The sequence below is a fragment of the Otolemur garnettii genome, unplaced genomic scaffold, assembly GCF_000181295.1.
Source record: "Otolemur garnettii isolate 467f Iridium unplaced genomic scaffold, OtoGar3 scaffold00021, whole genome shotgun sequence".
Lineage (NCBI taxonomy): Eukaryota > Metazoa > Chordata > Mammalia > Primates > Galagidae > Otolemur > Otolemur garnettii.
Window position 1 is genome coordinate 18,974,025 of NW_003852416.1, and position 15,557 is coordinate 18,989,581.

General features: G+C 43.1%; 1 protein-coding gene across 3 annotated transcripts in view; it reads left to right on the forward strand.

Annotated features, from left to right (window-relative positions):
- Positions 1-3,782: 3,782 nt before the first annotated feature.
- FBXW4 (F-box and WD repeat domain containing 4) overlaps positions 3,783-15,557 on the forward strand; it is a 109,604-nt gene continuing 97,829 nt past the window's right edge. For all 3 annotated transcript variants that reach the window (XM_003787243.3, XM_023511670.1, XM_023511669.1), the window contains exon 1: positions 3,783-4,358. In XM_003787243.3, coding sequence (XP_003787291.1) covers positions 4,114-4,358 — 245 coding nt within the window. In that variant the 5' untranslated portion in view covers positions 3,783-4,113. The remainder of the gene's footprint in view (positions 4,359-15,557) is intronic.

Here is a 15,557-nt window from a genome sequence, read left to right on the forward strand (position 1 = left end):
GTGGCATCACAGCTCACAGCAACCTCCAACTCCTGGGCTTAAGTGAGTCTCCTGCCTCTGCCTCCCAAGTAGCTGAGACCACAGGCGCCCACCACAATGCCTGGCTATTTTTTTGGTTGCAGCCATCATTGTTGTTTGGCAGGCCCGGGCTGGATTCAAACCTGCCACCTTAGGTGTATGTGGCTGATGCCTTAGCCACTTGAGCCACAAGCTCTGAGCCCAGAAAATTTTAAAAGTGAATTTTGGCACCAGCCACATACACTGAAGCTGGAGGGTTCGAACCTGGCCTGGGCCCATTGCAACAAAAAAATAGCCAAGTGTTGTGGTGGGCACCTGTAGTCCCAGCTACTGGGAGGCTGAGGCAAGAGAATTGCTAAGCCCAGGAGTTTGAGGTTGCTGTGAGATGCCACGGCACTCTACCAAGGGTGACATAGTGAGACTCTGTCTCAAAAAATAAAATAAAATAAAAGTGAATGTTGTGATGTAATTTTTAAAAGTTTGGGTTATATCCCAAACTGGATTTTTGTTACTGTTGTTGGAGACTAGAGAATGGGAAGATTGATGAAACATTTTAGCTGCTTCTGAGTAGGTTTTGTTGTTGTTGTTCAAATGCTTGGGGATACATGTATAGGAATACACATCACCACCATATAGCACAACATATGACAATTTTCCATTTTGGCTTTGTTTTTCTTCCTGCATGGTGAGTGGCTTTTTTGGAAATCGTTACACTATAAATTGTAGACTAAGCAATTCATCTGATCTCTAGTTTGGGTATCAAAGAGGTGGTTTTGTGTTTTTAAATAATGGTTTAATTTCTCCACTAATGAAGGCAACATGGGGTCTAGGGTGAATGGCACTTGTGTGATTGTGGATTTTGATCCTGATTTATGTCGGATTATAATTTTTTGTGCCTTCAAGTCCTCCACTAAAAACTAGGTAAAGTATAGGGCAGTGCCTGTGGCTGAAAGGAGTAGGGCGCTGGCCCCATATACTGGAGGTGGTAGGTTCAAACCCAGCCCCAGCCAAAAACTGCACAAAAAAACCCAAAACAAAACAAAACAACTAGGTAAAGTGTAGATGAACCCAGCTTTATTATATATAGTGGAAGGGTTAAAAAACGATTAAACAGTTAGAAATTACAGACACATCTAACAAATGTGAACACAAAAGGCAGGAATCATATTCTTTCTATATTTATTTCTTTTTCTTTTTGAGACAGAGTCTCAAGTTGTTGACCTGGGTAGAGTGCCATGGAGTCACAGCTCACAGCAATCTCAAACTCTTGGGCTCAAGAGATTCTCTTGACTCAGCCTCCCAAGTAGCTGGGACTATAGGTGCCCGCAACAACACTCAGCAATGTTTTTGTTGCAGTTGTCATTGTTTTAGTTGGCCTGGCTGGGTTCGAACCTGCCAGCCTCAGTTTACGTGGCTGCCACCCTATATTCATTTCTATCTTCCTTCCAGAGTGGCTCATAGTACCCAAATGTAGCAAGATCAATAAATGTTGAACTGATGATGACATCACCTCAATTTGCAGTTTTCTTACCTCAATAGTCTCCTAACAGTTTGATACTGGTGAATAAGTATATTTCTCTAAAAGATGGTTTTGGCTCGGCACCTATAGCTCAAGTGGCTAAGGTACCAGCCACATACATCAGAGCTGGCGGGTTCCAATCCAGCCTGGGCTGGCAAACAACAATGACCAAAAAACAACCAAAAACCAGCCGAACTGAGCATTGTGGAGGGTGCCTGCAATCCCAGCTATTTGGGAGGTTGAGGCAAAAGAATCGCTTAAGCCCAAGAGTTGGAGGTTGCTGTGAGCTGTGATGCCATGACACTACCCAGGGTGACAGCTTGAGACTCTGTCCCAAAAAATAAAATAAAAGATGGTTTAAAATCCTTTCATTATACTGTAACATATCAAATATTACTTACAATAAACCACTGTGTAGAGTTTGGAAACTGTTTTGTACAGAAAGCCTTTGTTGCATTTTGGGGGCTGGGGGAGGTGTAGTATTTTTTTTTGTAACAGGATTTGACCTGTAACTACTATTGAGCATTTCGTAAAGGAGTTCAAAGCATTTTACAGGGATCATCTCATTTATCCCTCAAAAGTAAGGCAGAGGCATTATCTCCTCTACAGACTAAGAACACTAAAAGGCCAACATGGGTGGAGTTTTTGTTGTTTTTTCTAAGATCAAAAAGTAATTCTAGGGCAAAGCCAGATTTTGGTTTGACCTTGTTACATGATGCTTCTGCCGTGCCATAATACAATGTTGTTGCTTCCCTGGATCTATCCATGGCTATGCTCAGTGTTGAATATTTTCAGAGTTGATTTCTTATGCATTTCTGATCCCTGAAAATGGGTGTTAAGATGCAGATATATATAAAAGAAACCCCTTAGATCAGGCGTCCTCAAACTAAGGTTTGCGGGCCACATGTGGCCTGCCGAGAACATTTATCTGGCCTGGCCTGGTTTTTGCCGCTACTGCCTATTCTGCTTAGCAGCTGACTCCTCCTGGGGCCCGCAGTCCGGCCCTCCAACGGTCTAAGGGACAGTGAACTAGTCCCCTGCTTAAAAAGCTTGAGGACCTCTGCAAATCTTTTCTATCTAGAGTTGGGGTACAGTATAAACAGACAGGGATAGGCATCTTCTTCCTCTCTTGCAAATCTTACTGCCTGTGCTATCCAATAAAAAAATATGAACCACAGATGCAAGTCACATGTATAACTTAAAATTTTCTAGTAGTAACATTAAAATATATATTTAGTTCAATACAGCATATCCAAAATATTGTCACTTCAATATATACTCAATATAAAATTACTGCTATATTTTGCATTTTTCTTGTTGTATAAATCTTCAAAGTCTGGTTATTTCTCACTTATAGCATGCATACATCAGTTTGGACTAGCCACATTTCAATGCTCAACAGTCACATGTGATTAGGGGGAACACTGTTGGATAGCACAAGCCTAGATCTCAGCAGCTCTTCCTTCAGATTGGTGTCATGTGAACTGAATGGGTATTATGGGAAAAGATCCTGGGTGATCTTGAAGAATCAACTTGCACGTGGGTAGTGACTAATAATAGCTTTGCCATTTCCAGATGCACGGCTAGAAGTTAGGGACTCAGGATATAGAAGACTGCAACCTCCCTAAATATGTCTAATACAGGGGGTCACTGCCAGGACCATAGTTCATGCCTTGTGTGAGAACCAGGTCTACAGAAACTGTCAACTTCTAGGGCTGGTTTTCTGCGGCTCTGGTATGTGGCCTGTGGACAAGAGGAATCTTCTGAGGAAGAAGAAGGCTCTTAGAGGGGGCCACCCAACTAGGCACTTCTTGAGGGCAGAGGCTTCAGTGAGATGCTTCAGAAGGCCTCTTGTGGCCTTAGGCGGGGCCCTGGGGCCGGCCTGACAACGCGGTTGAAGAATGGATTCGTGTGCTTCCACTAAGTGCTCTTAGAGATGGGGAGTGGTGTCAGCGCCTGGGCCCCAGCCCGCACCCCGAGGTGGCTCCAAGGCCGCAGGTGTGAGGGGCGGGTCCATGGCTCGGCCCGCGCCGCCCCATGTGACCCGGTCCGACATGGTGTCACCTCCTTTGGGGGTGGCGGCGGCGGTGGCGCGGGTTCAGCTCCGCGTCGGGCCGGCCCCGCGGCCGCTTATGGGCAGCCAAGGCCGCTCAGTTCCCCCCGGGAACGACGGGCCCGGAGAGGGCGGGGAGGCGAGGAAACTGCAGGAAGGGAGGGTCGCGAGGGGGAAGCGTAGGAAGGGGAAGGGGAAAGGCAGCGCAGGGCCAAGCGGAAGAGGAAGAGGGGTGGAAGGGAAGCCGGAGCCGCAGAAGGCGAAAGAGGCAGCAGGGTCGGGGGCTGAGGCGCTAGCGGAGACAGGCCCGGGGGAGGAAGGAGAGGGAGGCGGAAGAGTGGAGGAAGGGGCGAAAGGCGTCGTAAAGGGAGATGAGGGGAGTGCAGGGAGAGGGAAGGAGGCACCTGGAAGAGACGATGGGAAGAGGGAGGAATACAGGCCAGGTTGGGAAGACGCTAGGCCGGGGAGAGGACAGGGACGGGCGGGTCCGGCTTGGGGCGGCACCGCAGGGACAGGGGCGGCCATGGCGGCGGCTGAGGAGGCGGCGGTGGCTCAGGAGTCGGCCGCGCGGCCGGCCGCGGGACCGGCGCTCTGGCGTCTGCCGGAGGAGCTGCTGCTGCTCATCTGCTCCTACCTGGACATGCGAGCCCTCGGCCGCCTGGCCCAGGTGTGCCGCTGGCTGCGGCGCTTCACCAGCTGCGATCTGCTCTGGCGCCGGATAGCCCGGGCCTCGCTCAACTCCGGCTTCACGCGGCTCGGCACCGACCTGTAAGCGCCCGCTCGCTCGCCCGCTCCCCACCCCGGGCCGGCCCGCGTCCCGGGAAAGGGCGGGGCGCCGCGGCCTAGTCGGCCCGGGGTCGTGGAGCATCACGAATTCCGAGGCCTACACCTGGCCTAGCCGAGAGCACTTACCGAGCACCCTCGGGGATCCTATTGCCTGTGCTCTCCAAGGCCTCCATCTGAGGAGGCCTCCCAGGAGCAGCCCTCAGCACCCTCCCCTGTGGGCGGCTCCTCACCACTATCCTTCTTAAGCACTTCCCTCAGCTTTTAATTGTGTCTTTCGCCTCAGCCACAGAGGAGCGGGTCTGGTCAGTGGTTCCTTCGTGCTTGGGACCACTCCATTCCAGGTCTAGGAACCAGGTCCACTAAGCGGTCTCTCACAATCTTTTTGTGGTCATGTGTCCTCCTCGTCCTCTCCTAAAAGTTAGCAAGTTACAGGGCTGAGATAAAATCGAGTGTGGAGAAAAGGGCACAAACCATACCCCAGTGTCAGCTAAAGTTCAAGATGCGATACCTGCAGAACGACACATAAAACGGTGCCTGCTTGAGGCTGGATTAAATCTAGTTTGTGTACAAGGGGGCATGGTTTTGCAGTTTGGCCTGTTTAGGGTCTGGGACTGTTTGTGAATGAAAATCTTAACTGAACCACTTAAATGGGGGGGGGGAGTCTATGGAATTGAGGGAGTAAAAGCTTTCAGATTGTACCCTACTCTACCCAATTTGTTTTTCTTCCTAAAGGTGGTTTTAATACAGTGTAACAACATTAAAGTTTTTTAAAACAAAGCCCCAATACACCTGTAAACAACTATTTTCATTTTTAAAAACTTTCAGGTACAGACTTTTTCCCCTTCATAGTTTCTGTCTTACTGATTTTAACAGCATAGAAGCATATTTATGGGCTGTACCATAATGAGGTTAAAAACATCCCTCTGATATTAAACTTTCAAATTTTATTCAGCTTTGTGCTATTATAGATAATTAAATGAATAGTGCATTTGGGGGGGGGTAAGAGCTTTGAGATATAAGTCACATACTATCCTGTACATTTTTCTTGAATTAGTTCCTTACAATAAAATCTCAAAATGACATTTTTTGGATTGATGGTTATGATTTGCAAAGGTGTTGTAACAAGTTACAGTGACACTAGCAAAGAATGATTGGATAAATTTTGTGTGAGAATTCAAAGTTGTGTTATTTTGTGTCTTACCACAGGCCAGGATAAATATTTTCCTATGTGTTTGTTTCTACACTTTGTCCATGTATCGTGGGGTCTTGATGTTTTTCTCATAAATTTGGCACCTTGTGGATCATAGACGTTAAACCCCAGTTGGCCATCTTTGATGCACATCTTTTTCTCAGTCAATCCTTTCTGCTTTGCTGTTTTTATCCTATAGAAGTTTTACACTTTAATCTATTAGAATCTGCCAGTCTTTTGTGATTTTTTTCCCCCAAAGCTGAGAAATTTCTAATTCCTCCGCAGACCTGATAAACTCCTTCTGTTTCCCACTTGTTTTCTTATAATGTGGTTTTTTAATAGTTAACACTTACATCAGTAATCACTTTTGGTGCAAGATGTGAATTCAACTTATTTTTTTCCCTTAATGTCTACTTAGTTATCATTACAAGTTCGTTAAATGATTATTCTCTTTCCTTTTGTTTTGGAAAGCTTTACTTTGTCATATATTAAGTTTATATGTGTACACTTATGTATATTGGATCTATATCTGAATTCTACATTTTGATTCACTGATACATTTTTCTGTTTTCATACTACTTTAAATATTATTGTTTTTTGATAGTCTAGTGTCCCTTAGGGTAAGATTAACCTTGTTGTATTTATGTGTGTGTGTCATGTCTATACTTCTCAACTCCCCACCAAAAAACATTCTGTGCCTTTTCTAGGACTTTTGTGGTTTTCATTATAAAGTTTTCAAATATCTGTTGTTGCACTTATTCCTAGGTATTCTAAATATGCATAACATATTTATGCATATTATGCATTATGTTATGCATATTCATTTTTATTGAAAATGCTAACTATCAATATATTTTCTGGCTATTACTGGTGTGTAAGATTGTTATAATCTTTTGTAAATTTTGAACTTAATCATTTTGCTTAACTCTTTTATTAATTCTAGTATGATTTTGTTGATGATAATTCCTTACGACTTTTGGCTTGCAGTCTTGTCACCTGCAAAAATAGTATTTTTTTCTTTTCCTTTCATAAAAGAATAATCTTCCAAAGAATATTACCAGTTGATCTATAAAAGAAGTTAGCTAAAATAACTGTAACTCATGCCAGCCAAGGCAGTTTCGTTTGCTTTCTCTTCTTATAGAGGTAGAATGAATGAATGGAAGAATTGATGTTTATTTTTGTTTCCTTTTCAAATGCTCTAAAAGAGAGATAGTGGGAATGAGTTCAATAGCAATAGTAACAGCAAGATGAAAGTAAGTTTATAGTTTAAAAAGCTTTGAGATTGCCAAATGAAGTTATGGCTTTATTACTTATTAGATTTGTGTTTTGATTTCTCATCTGTGTCTTGGGTGAGGTGTCTCTGGCCTTCAGGGGAAGTTGTTTTACCATAGCACTTGATAAAGAACAAGGTCGATACTCAGGTTTTCTGGGTTGAGGGAGAAGTTATATGTGTTACAGCAGGTGGAGAGGGTGTTTACTAGTGTGGTCTATTCCTGGACAGCTGCAGGGACTTAATAAGCCATGAATAAGTGGTTTTCATACCTGGAAGGAGCAAGCATGCACCCCAATCCTGTTAATCAGGGAGTCTGGGCCCAAAGTATAGTAGGAGTATGGCTGCTTGGATAGTAGCAAGACTATTATATATACTTTGGACTGATTAACTGCAGACTGGATAAGTAAGATAAGTTTTTATAAGTAACCACACAAAATTTGATTTTATCAGGAGCCACATAATCTCTCTGGCCCTGAGTTTTATTATCTTTAAAGAATGAGAATAACATTGCCCTGTAAAATGGGGCTTAAATGTAGAGTGCTAGCTAGCATAGTGTTTAGCACATAATAGGCACTCCATAAATTGTTGTAAAATGGAACTTTTTTTTTTTTTTGAGACAGTTTTATTTTGTCACCCTCTGTAGAGTGCCTGTATGAGTGGCATCATAGCACGTAGCAACCTCCAATTTCTGGGCTCAAGCAATTCTCTTGGCTTAGCTTCCTGAGTAGCTGGCACTACAGGTGCCCACCACAACACCTGGCTATTTTTAGAGACTGAGGTCTCACTCTTCTTAGAATGGTGTCAAACCTGTGAGCTCAGGTGATCCACCCACCTTGGCCTCTCAGAGTGCTAGGATTACAGGCATAAGCCACCGTGCCCAGCCTAAAATGGAACTTTTTAATTTGCTTAGCTTCTCCTCTAGTCAGTCTGTATATAGCAAAAAAAAGTGGGGATGGTTTGACACAGAGGTGGTGCCTAAAGGCAGAAGGGGTCAAAAACTCTCTTTCCTTACTTTTTCTCACCTGTCCTAAATGTTTTCAGAAACAAGACAGCAGAACTTGTGGGCTTAGAGCCTGCACTCCCTGCTGAAGAGCCTCTTGATTCTCAGAAACACGAACTGCTAAGGTTTTCTGACCTTCCGGCCTAGGGCAAGCCCCTTCAGTTTGGCTGTTGGTAACTGATCACAGCTTTGTTGAGTAAGATGAACTATTTTGGTTCCTTGTGATTTGCTAATGGTCTTATGCTTGTGCTTGAAGGCATTTTGCCCACTTTAAAACCACAAACAAATAATTTGCTTCCCTTTAGGCCTCTTGCCCAAACAATGAACACTAGTAGGTAGCCTAAGCATTTTTTAAAAACAGGACTCAAAGATAGTTTGAGTCAATCATCTGACTTAAAATAAGTTTTGTTTGAAGGTTTTATAAAGCCTGATGGAATGGTAATATATCTTGATTATAACAATAAAAGTCAAGGAAATGTTTCGTACAGCAATCTTTTATTAAATTTTCCCTAGAGTATGTGGCAAACTAACTTAGTTCAGTTTACAAGAACAAAACAGTGAAATTCAGCTGTCAGTTTATAATGATGGTTTAATTTAAACAGAGGTTCTGTCTGTAAATTCTGATACTGAAAACTAACAAGAGCAAAGAATGGAAAGAAAGAAGTATCCCGCATGTAAGCCTTTTTAAAAAAAGTATATTTTTGCCAGTCTTTTGTTAAAAAAAGCTTATTTGATCTCCTTCCTCCCAAATTAAGTGCTACATATTTTCAAACAGGAATTTTATTTTAAATATCCTTTGAATAGTACCTGGGTGCTCTCTTACACATGCTTGTAATAGATTTGCCTAGAATTAACAATAGGTGCTTAGAGAGTGAGACTCCTAAGGCGTTTGTCCTGGCATGTACATTCGTTCCTCTGGTGGAGTCCTGTAGCTTTGGAGCTCTTTGAGGCTGAGGGATTGGGGTATCTATTTCAGTGATGATTAACGTCCAGAGTGGTGAGATAGACACAGATAAGCAGAGTGTGTTTGTTTGTTTTAAAATGATTGTGCTTAAGAGCATTTTTTTTTTTTTTTTTTGTCCCAGAAAGCATAAAGTTTTCTTTCCTAACTGGATAGAGAAGCCTTGCTGACTGGTTATATTTAAGGCCCAAACTGATTTTTGGAAGACAATCAGCACCTCTAAGTAGCTTAGGCTTTCTCCATGTTCATCCTTCTGACTTAGCTAGGGAGGAGAGTCAGTTGTTCTCTAGTTCCTTACAAAGTTTCATATATTGATATATTTATTATCTTTAGCTGTTTGGGGAAGGCCTTATTTTTAATGCTTTCTGTGAGTTTATAAAAGTATAATTTTGTTTACAGGCTCAAAATAATAAAGCAACACACTTGTGGAGGCAGGAAATGGTCTAGTGGCAGTCACTAAAATGCAAACTCAAAGAATGTAAGAGTCCTTCTCTTTTAAGATTGCAGGAATGGCAGAAGCTGCTTATATCCTTTGCAATCTTGAATGGTAGGGGATGAATTTCTAGCTCTCAAGGCAGAAAATGGAGAAAACCAAAGTTCTCATGATTTTCAATATGTACAGTCTGTAGAATGAATTCATACCAGAGGGATCTTTGAAAGTATTTTAATACTCTATACCAGGGTCCTCAAACTTTTTTTTTTTTTTTTTTTTGAGACAGAGCCTCAAGGTGTCCCCCTGGGTAGAGTGCTGTGGTTTCACTGCACACAGCAACCTCCAACTCCTGGGCTCAGGCGAATCTCCTGCCTCCGCCTCCCAAGTAGCTGGGACCACAGGCGCTGGCCACAACGCCTGGCTATTTTTTGGTTGCAGCTATTATTGTTATTTGGCGGGTCCGGGCTGGATTCGAACCCGCCATCTTAGGTGTATGTGGCTGGTGCCTTAGCCACTTGAGCCACAGGCGCCGAGCCCCTCAAACTTTTTAAACAGGGGGGCCAGTTCACTGTCCCTCAGACCGTTGGAGGGCCAGACTGCGGGCCCTGGGACGAGTTGGCTGCTAAGCAGGACAGGCGGCAGCGGCAAAAACACCCAGCGGGCCGGATAAATGTCCTAGGCAGGCTGCATGTGGCCGGAGGGCCATAGTTTGAGGACCCCTGCTCTATACTTTCAATGTTTTGTGTCTGGAATCTTTACCTTAGGTAAAGATTGTGCTTGAGTTGCTGAAATCCAGCTGACAAAGAGGTCACTGAGGAAGTATACAGATTATTGTTTTGTTTTGTTTTTTTGAGACAGAGTCTCACTTTGTTGCCCTTGGTAGAGTGCCATGGCATCATAACTCATAGCAAACTCCAACTTAGATTCTCTTGCTTCAGCCTTCTGAGTAGCTGGGAGTACAGGTGCCTGCCACAGCATCCGGCTATTTTTAGAGACAGGGTCTCAGGCTCATCTTGAACTCCTGAGCTCAAGCAATCCTCTCACCTCAGCCTTCCAGAGTGCTGTGATTACATGAATGCTCCTCATACAGATTTTTTAAAGAATTATATTTGAGTGTTTGACATAGAAAAGAATTAGTGTTGTATGACAACCTCAACTCTGGGTTGGATTGGTTTCTGGCATTGTATTAGTTTCTAGTAATGGTCTAGTGTCACTATCTTCACATGCAAACTGACTTATAACCATATAACAAGGAGAAATTCAGGTAGATTCTTTTTGAGGCCAGGGTTCAGTAAGTTTTGAGCTATAAGATGAGATCAACTATTGAAAAAAGAAGGAGAAAACTGGGTTTTGAATTTATAGTGAAAAGTGGTATACCTTCTCCCTTCCTTGATCTATAGCAGGTGTCCTCAAACTATGACCTGCGGGCCACATGCGGTCTGCTGAGGACATTTATCTGGCCCCGCTGGTTGTTTTTGCCGCTGCTGCCTGTCCTGCTTAGCAGTCAACTCCTCCCAGGGCCTGCAGTCTGGCCCTCCAGTGGTCTGAAGGACAGTGAACTGGTGCCCTGTTTAAAAAGTTTGAGGACCCCTGATCTACAGAAACTGAAAAAAAAATTTTTTTTTTGAGACAGACTCTGTCATTCTGGATAGTGTCCTGGTGTCATCATAGCTCACAGCAACCTCATACTCCTGGGTTTCAGCAATTTTTGCCTTAGCCTCCTCCAGTAGCTGGGACTATAGGTGCCTACCACAAAGCCTGACTCATTTTTCTACTTTTAGTAGAGATGGGGTCTCGCTGTAGTTCAGGTAGGTCTCAAACCCCTGAGCTCAGATTATCTACCTGCCACAGCCTCCCAGAGTGCACGGATTATAGGCGTGAGCCACCTCGGCTGGCCCAGAAACTGATTTTTGCTAAGCTTATGCAAGGTGTATCAACCATCCAATGAGGCTGAGAATCCAAAGATTTATGTCTTGGAATGTCGCTCAGATTTGAGTGGATTCAGATGGAACTCCAATTGTAAACAATAGGAGCAAGATGGTTGTTCTAACTAAGAATATATTTATGAATTGTGAATCATGACTGCTTAAAACTGAGTATAGGACTATGTGGAGAAAGTTTCATTTACCTCTTGTTAGAGTTTTGGCTGGCTTATTTCATCTTTGAATCAATTCTTCATTTTATCCAACCTGGTCACATTGCCCTCCCTAGAAGTCTGGGCCACCCAATGGGCCCCTGCTCCTCTTCAGCCACAATTAATTGCCAGCACATTCTTTCTTCTTCCCCTTCTTTTTTGGTATTTGACATGAGCTCAAATTGCTGAGAAAGGTGACAACTGTGAAATGAAGACAGGGCTTGGAGACACCTTGAAAAATACATGCAAAGGCCACTAAATGACAAGAGCAGACTGCCAGGCTCTTTCAAAACATCACCATGTCTGTTGACTTTCCATTCCTTGTCCACAGCACAAAATTGGAGGTCAAAGAATCATAGGAGTTAGAGATGGAAAAGACATTTGGGGTCAGCCAGTTCATTCCTCCGCCTTCTTTTGCCCCTGATTCCAAATCATTACTTACATTATATTTTCTCTCCTAGCTCTTGTACAGTTTTCACGGTCTTCATTCAACCCTGGCTGTCACCTTTGAGGAGTGATGCTGGAAGTTCTGTTCAGTTTCTCCTCAGCAAAGAGAGATGTTTCCTCTGCCCCCCATTGACATTTGTGAACTTTCTTTGTTGGTGGTCTCAGCTGAGAGATTGAAGGCTAACTGGATTTCTCTGTTGCCTGGTGATGGGCTCTTTTCTAGACAGAATTGAAGAGCAATTAGTATATGATGATAATGGGCAAGGGACAAAGGGCTGAGGTACAAGGTAGCCATTATTGAATTTTTTCCTAGACTTTTTTTTAGGTATCTTGATCTAGAAGGGGATTTGTGTTTGTATGAAGTATGTGGTATTGGAACAGGTGGGAAGAGAGAGGAAATAACTTTGAATACAGCTCAGTGCCCATAGTTCAGTGGTTAGCATGCTGGCCACATATACCAGGGCTGGCAGGTTTGAACCCAGCCAGCCAGGGCCTGCCAAACAACAATGAAAACAACAATAACAACAACAAAAAAATAGCTGGGCATTGTGGCGGGTGCCTGTAGACCCAACTATTGGGAGGCTGAGGCAAAAGAATCACTTAAGCCCAGGAGTTTGAGGTTGCTGTGAGCTGTGACGCCATGGCATTCTTACCATGGGTGACATAGTGAGACTCTGTCTCAAAAAAAAGAAAAAGAAAAAAAAAGGAAATAACTTTGAATAGGAGTTTGATAAGAAGCCTAACTTGGGGCTTGGCGCCTGTGGCTCAAGTGGCTAAGGTGCCAGCCACATACACCTAAGGTGGCAGGTTCAAATCCAGCCTGGGCCCACTAAACAACAATGATGGGTGCAACCAAAAAATAAAAAAAAATAGCCAGGTGTTGTGGCGGGCGCCTGTGGTCCCAGCTGCTTGGGAGGCTGAGGCAGGAGACTCACTTGAGCCCAGGAGTTGGAGGTTGCTGTGAGCTGTGATGCCACGGTACTCTACCCAGGGGGACAGCTTGAGGCTCTGTTTCAAAAAAGAAGCCTAACTTGGAGTTTGTTTGATGCATTAAACAAACAAACGGACAAGTAAATACTAGTCATGTGTAGCAATAGAGGATTGTTTTAAGCGTTACATGTTAGGGACCAGGCGGTAGTTGCTTACTGTACAGAGCTTCAGCTTACATCAGATTAAAGGGAATAAATGAGCTGGAGGAAAGTATTTTGGATTGGCGACACTTGCTTTTGTGGTCTCCCTTTGCTTTAAGAAGTTAGAGAAAGAGAAGTCTTACACTCACTGGCTTGAAATGGGGAATGGTCATTTTTAGAGGCAGCTTTGGAGGGATACCCCTAGCTCCCCCCTTTTGTTCCAGCAGCTGTTGGAAGCAGTCCGAAGGGGGTATTATATTTCTTCTGGTAACTCTGCCAAGAATGAGAGGAAATCCACAATCTGTGGGTTTTTTGGAGAGGGATGAGGATGGGGTGGCAGGTGATGGGACAGGGAAATTAAATTGTTTTATTGTAAATATGTTGAGATGCTTTTCCTGGAAAGCTGTTTCACTGAAAGAAATGATACTTCCCCTGCTCTCTAACTCTGTAATGAGTTCCTTCTCTTTAGAGAAAGGGAAATAGTCATCAAGTCCTCCTTTTTCTTTCTTCCCTGTAGTTCCAGCTTTGACCTCCCATTTTTCTTTGAATTTTCTTTTAGAAAGTCCATATTGAAAGGATGAATTAAGATTCACATATGGGTTGTGTGTATGCTTAAGAGGAGACTTCCTGCAAAAGTGAGTGGCTGTAGGAGAACCTCTCACTCATCTCTTTCTTTGGAGACAGTTTGACTTTATTGTAATGGCCTAAAAACTGGAGATGTAAAAACTTTCTGGGTGGCATCTGGTTTATATTCTCTCCATCCCTTCATCCAGGCTGGGAGAGCACTAGGGATTTTGAAGTCTGGCCACTTGGGTTGAGGTTTTGGTGATTAATATGGAACACAGTTTCAAGATTAAAAACAATAAAAAGCAACCCTAGGAAACAGAGCAGTGTAATTATTTCTCACATTTCAGGTGCAGAATCCAGAGAAAAGTCATTTTAAAGGTTTGGAAACAAAATTCACCTCCTTGTCTGCTATTACCTAATTGACAAATCATTTAGAGGAAAGGCCTGTTTACAAAAAAATAGCAGTATCTTTCTTGCCTTTGTTTACTTTTAGAAAGTGTTAGATCAGCCTTTCTAAAAATTGTATTGTGGGATCCTTGAAAAACTAATTCTGTACTTAAGTATGGGAGATATAACGTACTGTATCCCTTTTCTTGGGGATTGCAATACCTGTGGGTATATTAAAGCACTGAGAAATCTTGTGATATAGAGATTGGTTTAATTTTGTTTTAGCTAGTGTCATCCAAAATGATTTAACCATAACATTCTTTTTTTTACCTGCTTAATATCTTATAATGTCTTCCAGAACACAACATTGTCAAGTGCCCTACAAATAGAGAACCTAACTAATGGCAGAAAGACAAGGATGTGAACATGGCCAAACTCTAAATCATAAGCTCATATATGTAAAGGACCAGAGTTATGCTCAGTGCTTTTGAAACTATTTTGGACAGTTCTGAGTGCCATATTGAGATACTTTATCTGCTCAGATTCCTTTCCTGTCCCTCTCTAGCATAAGAGTTTGGAGACTTTGGTTGAGTTCTTGAAGATATGTATGTTACACATCTTTAGGAAGGGACTTTGGAGCTACCTGATGACAATGTGACTTGCCAAAGGGAGAAGCATACTTTTGGGAACTCTTGCATAAGAATTTTCTTTTTCTTTTTTTTTTCTTATTTATTTTTTTTGAGACAAGAGTCTCATTTTGTTGCCCTTGGTAGAGTGCCATGGTGTCCCTGCTGCTTAGAGCAGCAACCTGTCTTTTGGGCTCACGTTAGCCTCTTGTTTCAGTCCCGAGTAGTTGGAACTATAGGTGCCCACCATAATACCCAGCTAGTTTTCTTCTGTTTTTAGTAGAGATGGGGTCTCAGTCATGCTCAGGCTGATCTTGAACTCAGCTCAAAGTAAGCCACCTGCCTCGGCCTCCCAGAGTGCTAGGATTACAGGCTGCCACTAGCTGCTTAAGTATTTTCTAAGCAATGTCTATCAGAATATCTATCATGCTAGGTTCTCACTTTTTGTGTCAAAAACAAACTTTTGTATGATGTTAAAATTTTTGGTAGTATATTAAATTTCAGAAAATTGAAAAACCTGTCCATGATAATTTTTACTTCTTACTTATTCACCCTCTATTTGAATAGAACTGTTTACTGCCCTGACCTTGTTTTCTTATATCCTTTTTTTTTTTTTTTTTTGTGAGACAGAGTCTCATTATGTCACCCTTGGTAGAGTGATATGGTGTCACAGCTCATAGCAACCTCAAACTCTTGGGCTTAAGCGATTCTCTTGCCTCAGCCTCCCTAGTAGCTGGGACTACAGGCACCCACCACAGGGCCCAGCTATTTTGTTTGCTTTAGCAGGCCCGGGTCAGGTTCAAACCCACCAGTCCCAGTGCATGTGGCCAGCACCCTAACCACTGAGCTATGGGCGCTGAGCCTCTATTATATCCTTTGAGGTAAAGTTTATACATGTTTCTTTGTTTTGTTTTGTTTTTTTTTTTTTTTGAGACAGCACCTCAAGCTGTCCCCCTGGGTAGAGTGCCATGGCATTACAGCTCACAGCAACCTCCAACTCCTGGGCTCAAGCGAGTCTCCTGCCTCTGCCTCCC